At 40.2% G+C, this 7,091-nt stretch overlaps 1 protein-coding gene across 1 annotated transcript in view; it reads left to right on the top strand.

Annotated features, from left to right (window-relative positions):
* The window catches only part of plch1 (phospholipase C, eta 1), a gene marked incomplete at its 3' end in the record, with an annotated part of 27,957 nt that extends 26,134 nt beyond the window's left edge, over positions 1-1,823 (top strand). The window contains exons 22-23 of the mRNA XM_083886369.1: positions 1-1,091; positions 1,185-1,823. The exon at positions 1-1,091 is cut by the window's left edge and continues 444 nt beyond it. Coding sequence (XP_083742495.1) covers positions 1-1,091; positions 1,185-1,823 — 1,730 coding nt within the window. The remainder of the gene's footprint in view (positions 1,092-1,184) is intronic.
* Positions 1,824-7,091: the final 5,268 nt, after the last annotated feature.

Below are 7,091 nucleotides of genomic sequence, written 5' to 3'. Positions count from 1 at the left end.
CCATATCCAGACTCATTGATGCCATGTCCTTAGGCCATGATCAAGACTCATGTGGTTCCATCTCTGCTCTCATTGGTCAGTTTGAAACCACTGCTGACCAAAGTGGTTTCTCCACATCTTATCATTTTAGCCCCTCCCTTCAAGCAAACCTCAGGTCCACCACTTCAAAACCTCTGCAAGATTTCAGGTCTACTCCAAAGACCAATGCAGCCGTTCCTCACATGAAGAACCTGCTCAGTTCTCAACGGGTTCCTCAGAACATTCATTCTGTAAATCATGAACCATCTACTCCATCTTTGTTCTCCAGTCCAGAAACTGCTGAGCTGGAGGAGGTGTACACCATCCTGGACGAGGAGGTGCTGTTACCTGTTCAGAGCTGCTCACCTGTGAAACATGACAGTAATGATATGAAGAGAAGGTGTGGATGTGAAGAGCCTGAGGAGGCAGAAGAGAGAGTTTATGAGGAGGTGAAAGATCTCACACCTTCTCACACAGAATGGGCTTCTTCTACAAGGTACGACTGTTACAGGTTTTTCCATCACACAGCGAGAAACGCCTTTGGTGAAGTGGAGATTAATGTTGATGAGGATCCAGTGGATGCGAGGATGACGTCTTCAAGACATGGCAGCCAGTGGGAGGAGCTAACAAGTCCAACCAAACGCCATGCCATCTACCAGAACCACGAGTCCATTCACAACTACGCCCAACACAAGCAGAGTCTGTCGCATCATCACTTCACCTCATGTGCACCTCATGTAGCGTTTTCACCACATACGTCGCCTTCGTATCAGCTGACCGATCACCATGGAAACCACGACAACATCCAGACTTCACACAGGACGTCCAGCTCTCATTGTCACCACAGTTTGTCCACGTCTAAGACTTTGACCGACAGCAGAGACGCACTTCAGAGCTTCAGCAGCAGTCAGGTCCTGGACTGGTCTCAACAAAAACAGCCTCAGCATCAACAGAAGCAGCAAACACTGAGCTTCCACAATGGTTTGTCTTCTTCTGAAAGTCTTCTGCGTCAGTCTGCTGCGTCTTTAAACACCTGCAGAGACAGAGGGGACCGTGATGCAGTCTACAGCCATGTGGATGATGACTGCATCAAACCATCAACACAATCACACACACTATCACACACACAATCACACACACTGCAGTCATGGAACCAAAACGTCCAGGTCTCCACCGTGAGGCAGCAGCCTGAACAAAAGTCCAAGTCTCTGGGAGATCTGACCTCTGAAGACATATCCTGCAACTTCCAGAGCAAATACCACATGATCAGTCGCAGTTTCATCTCCCCTCACGTGAGGAAGCAACAGAGATCGTCCTCTGTCCACTCACAGTCATGTGATCCACTCACAGAGCAGCTGCGGAAGCTGGTCACCTTTGAGGCGGATGACAGTGATGGAGAAACACCTCAGTGGCCTCCTAAAGCCTCAGTGACCCAGCAGCAGGTCACAGGTGGAGCTCCTGAAGATTCCCCTCAGCTACTCACTCGTCGTCTTTCTTCCAGGAGTCAAAGTCGCGTTCGTCACATCAACAGTCGAGCTCGTGAACGACAGCAGGAGTCGCTGAAGAGCAGCCATCAGTCCAGTGTTGGTGGAGTGGTGTTCAGGAACAAAGCAGCTTCACAGAATCCACCAGAGAACAGACACTCCACCGGCTCTTACATCGCAGGTCGTTACTTTGATGAGCTGCAGGACCGAGGATTTCCTGAGGGGGCGTGTTCGTCACCGCGCTCTTACACCGACGACGCTCTTACAAACGCCTCCAACTGTGCGTCAGAGCCTGAGGTTTACTTCCTGCTCCGACTGTAGCTCTGACCTTTGACCTGTCACCACTGATCCTTGATGTTTTACTGTGTTTCCATCATGGTACGGTCCAGTCCAGTACAGTCCAGTCCAACACAGTACAGTCCAATCCAGTCCAGTCCAGTACAGTCCAGTCCTGGTTCAGGCTTGTGTTTCCACTGAGAACAGTATCTTTACTTACTTCACAGCGCTGCGACGGAGGACATTTATCTTTGTTTGAGGACAGACTGTGACAAACTGAACCAAACTAAACTAGACCACTCGACCAAACTGAATCAAACTGGACTAAACTGAACTAGACTGGACTGAACTAAACTGAACTAAACTGGACTAAACTGAATCAAACTTGACTAAAGTGAACTAGACTGGACTGAACTAAACTGGACCAAACTGAATCAAACTGGACCAAACTGGACTAAACTGGACCAAAATGAATCAAACTGAACTATACTCGACCCGACTGAAATAATCTGGACCAAAATGAATCAAACTGAACTATACTCGACCAGACTGAACTAAACTGGACCAAACTGGACTAAACTGAACTAAGGGCGCTTTCAGACCTATAGTTGGATTGCTTTGGTCCGCTCCAGTCAGAAACATGTTATGATGTAAACAGACGTAGAGTTCAGGCTGGTCTCAGACCAGTTGATTTGGTGCGCACCAAAGTACCGAGATTACATTCACACCAATGCAAATGAACTGAACCAAGGGACCAAACAGGTTTGGTGCACACCAAATGCTGTAGGTGTGAAAGCAGCCTAAACTGGACCAAACCAGACCAAACCGGACCAAACCTCCAGTGGATGGAAACACAGCTGGTCTTGGATCCACAGTTAAATACGTGTTTACAGAACAGAATGTTTCCTTTATTACAGAGAAATGGGCGTGACAGCATGAATCTGGTGTATGAAAACGTCTTTTCAGTGTGAACTCTAAATGTGTAAATGTGATTCCCTCCAAACAGCGAGTGTACAGATACTTGTTATCTTTGTCCTTGTGATGTAAAACTGTCCAAACTGTGAACTCTGAAGCAAAAAAGACGTGGATTTAAAGCAGCGAGGAAACTGTTGTGAATGTGTAGAATAATCCGACACGAGTCTTCCCTCTATTGTGTGAATATTATTGTCATTGTTTTGCTTGTGTTTGTGCGTTTATGTTTGTGCATGTTACACGTGAACATGTCAAGCATGTGACTATGCATCACTTTATACAATAGATGTTTTCACATTTGCACAGAAATAAGTGCAATAATTCAGCTGTCTTTGATTTATAGAATCAGAAAAACTCCATTCAAAGATTTGGATTTTAAAGCTTTTTATTTTTATAATTGCTTTGATACAGACTTCAAAAACAATCTCTTGTTGGCTGTGGTCGTTTTATTTTGTATAACTTTAAACTCATTCTTCTCTCAGTGTTACACCGTCCTTTCTTTCTTTGTATCGTTGCTCTTTGGAAAAACTGAGCATTTTCCTACAAATGCAATAAAATATTGAAGTCTTTGTTTTAAAAAAACTTCTGTTTGACTCAAAATAACAAATTCCACCACTTTAATTCAGACAAATATAACATATATTTATACACACATATATATATATGTATATATATATACATATATATATACATATATATTATAATATAAATAAAAATAGACAGAGATAGAGTTATAGATGTTTCATGAAGTTTGTGTGGCACTCGCTGATGTTTGTGAACAGGGTTAGAAAAGAAGCTGATGATGATGATGATGATGATGATGATGATGATAACGATGATGATGATGATGATGATGATGATAACGATGATGATGATGATGATGACGATGATGATGACGATGATGACGATGACGATGACGATGATGATGATGATGATGATGATGATGATGATAACGATGATGATGATGATGATGATGATGATGATGATGATGATGACGATGACGATGACGATGATGATGATGGCGTCCTGATGATGGAGGAACCTCTGCACATTTTTATGGTCAGAAAACATTTTTAAATCTGTCAAACTTTCAGATAAACTTAAGAAATGTGATTTGTTAAGTTTAAGATGAATATAAATATGTTTGTGATCCTCAGGGCTGATTCTTCATCGATGTCAGGATTCTCAAGAGTCTTTGTTCCAGTTGTGAGTTTCATGACTTAAAGGTGAAGTAAGTAGTTTATAGTGCCATCTAGAGGAGAGGCTGAAATTTACGGTCAGGTGTTGCGGGCGTACGGTCAAGTGCTGGTTTTCCTTTATCGGCTGTAAAGTACGTGAGGTTCATTCTAAAGGCGTAAAAAGATCCGCTCTCAGCCTCGTCTCTCGCTCTCTCCAGCTGACCAGTATGTTTCCACTCTGTTTGTATCTCAGACTTCCTGCTCCGTCAGTGGAGGCGGGACTTCCGCTACGTTGGATTTGACGTGAAACTGGAGTTTCGTAATTACAGTGATGAAAGTTTGCTTCTCTGATACTTTCTTCGTCATCTCTGATGCGTTCGGAGACGTCACAGCATCTGTGTCTTCAATGAATCTGATCACAGATTATTAGAATATTATATTATATATTGTTTTTGTTCAGGCGCCTGTTTCTGTTTGCAGTGAGAGCCTTCGTCCAGGAACCAGAGGAACCAGGAGAACCAGGAGAACCAGAGGAACCAGGAGAACCAGAGGAACCAGGAGAACCAGGAGAACCAGAGGAACCAGGAGAACCAGTAGAAACAGGAGAAACAGGAGAACCAGAGGAACCAGGAGTCTGTTGCTTTGACTGTGTCCATGTGCTGAAGGAGTAAACTGGTAATGAAACATTTTTTTTACACTGTATATTTATTTATCTAAACAAACATTAAATCTGCTTCATTCATTCATTCATTCATTCATTCATTCATCACTTTAAAGACAGAATGATGAAGCGATGGCAGAGGTGGATATTTTTGTTTAACTGTCTGTACCCACTTTTGGCCACAAGATGGAGGTATAACGTTGACTTTGAAACTGTGTTGAGTTGATTCTGTTCCTGTTGTACGTGTTTTCTTGGTTTGGTCAACACTGAGGATCTGTTTGTCCTCAGTGACGCTGATATCTGACCTTTAGCTTTAGCTTTCACAAAGAAAAAATCAGTATTTACTTTGTTTTCATGAGAAAATACAGAAAGACAGATTTGTTTTTAGTATTTTTCAGACACACTGTTACCATGGATCACCAGTAGGAGGCACTGAACACCTGCTGGTGCATCACCAGTGAATTCACTTTGATTCACATGTATCTGTGGGGGGTCCACAGATTTACTGTCATTGTCTATCTAAATGACAGACATATCTCGCTGACCATTAGTCCGATTGACTACCATCATAATAGTCGGCATCTCCCTGAACAAAGATCCCTTGAAAATATTTGCAAAACTCTTAAGGAATAATTTTAATGAATTTTTGAAATTCAGGAAATTAACCATTTGTCCTGATGCACTTTGACAGTGAGCTGACTTTCTTCTCAAAAACAAAAAGTATCTCAGAATGGCTTGAAATTTACCATCATAATAGTCGGCATCGCTCTGAACAAGGATCTGATGAAAATATTTGCAAAGCTCTTAAGGAATAATTTAAATGAATTTTTGAAATTCATGAAATGATCCATTTGTCCTGATACACTTTGACAGTGAGCTGACTTTCTACTTCAAAAAAAAAAGTATCTCAGAATTACTTGAAATTTACCATCATAATAGTCGGCATCGCCCTGAACAAGGATCTGTTGAAAATATTTGCAAAGCTCTTAAGGAATAATTTTAATGAATTTTTGAAATTCAGGAAATTATCCATTTGTCCTGATGCACTTTGACAGTGAGCTGACTTTCTTCTCGAAAAATAAAAAAGTATCTCGGAATGACTTGAAATTTACCATCATAATAGTCAGCATCGCCCTGAACAAGGATCTGATGAAAAATATTTGCAAAGCTCTTAAGGAATAATTTAAATGCATTTTTGAAATTCAGGAAATTAACCATTTGCCCTGATGCACTTTGACAGTGAGGTGACTTTCTTCTCAGAAACAAAAAGTATCTCTGAATGACTTGAAATTTACCATCATAATAGTCGGCATCTCCCTGAACAAGGATCTGTTGAAAATATTTGCAAAACTCTTAAGGAATAATTTTAATGAATTTTTGAAATTCAGGAAATGATCCATTTGCCCTGATGCACTTTGACAGTGAGCTGACTTTCTACTTCAAAAAAAAAAGTATCTCAGAATTACTTGAAATTTACCATCATAATAGTCGGCATCGCTCTGAACAAGGATCTGTTGAAAATATTTGCAAAACTCTTAAGGAATAATTTTAATGAATTTTTGAAATACAGGAAATGATCCATTTGTCCTGATGCACTTTGACAGTGAGCTGACTTTCTACTTCAAAAAAAAAAGTATCTCAGAATTACTTGAAATTTACCATCATAATAGTCGGCATCGCTCTGAACAAGGATCTGTTGAAAATATTTGCAAAACTCTTAAGGAATAATTTTAATGAATTTTTGAAATACAGGAAATGATCCATTTGTCCTGATGCACTTTGACAGTGAGCTGACTTTCTTCTCAAAAACAAAAAGTATCTCAGAATGGCTTGAAATTTACCATCATAATAGGCGGCATCGCTCTGTACAAGGATCCATTGAAAATATTTGCAGAGCTCTTAAGGAATAATTTTAATAAATTTTTGAAATTCAGGAAATTATCCATTTGCCCTGATACACTTTGACAGTGAGCTGAGTTTCTTCTTCGAAAACAAAAAGTATCTCGGAATGACTTGAAATTTACCATCATAATAGTCGGCATCGCTCTGAACAAGGATCTGATGAAAGTATTTGCATATCTCTTAAGGAATAATTTTAATGAATTTTTGAAATTCAGGGAATGATCCATTTGCCCTGATGCACTTTGACAGTGAGCTGAGTTTCTACTTCAAAAAAAAAAGTATCTCAGAATTACTTGAAATTTACCATCATAATAGTCGGCATCACCCTGAACAAGGATCTGATGAAAATATTTGCAAAGTTCTTAAGGAATAATTTTAATGAATTTTTGAAATTCAGGAAATGATCCATTTGCCCTGATGCACTTTGACAGTGAGGTGACTTTCTACTTCAAAACAAAAAGTATGTCAGAATTACTTGAAATTTACCATCATAATAGTCGGCATCGCTCTGAACAAGGATCTGATGAAAATATTTGCAAAACTCTTAAGGAATAATTTTAATGAATTTTTGAAATACAGGAAATGATCCATTTGTCCTGA

This window comes from Microchirus variegatus, assembly GCF_963457635.1.
Source record: "Microchirus variegatus genome assembly, chromosome: 3".
NCBI classification, from domain to species: domain Eukaryota; kingdom Metazoa; phylum Chordata; class Actinopteri; order Pleuronectiformes; family Soleidae; genus Microchirus; species Microchirus variegatus.
Note: the sequence above shows the minus strand (reverse complement) of the source record. Positions and strands in the feature narration are given on the sequence as shown.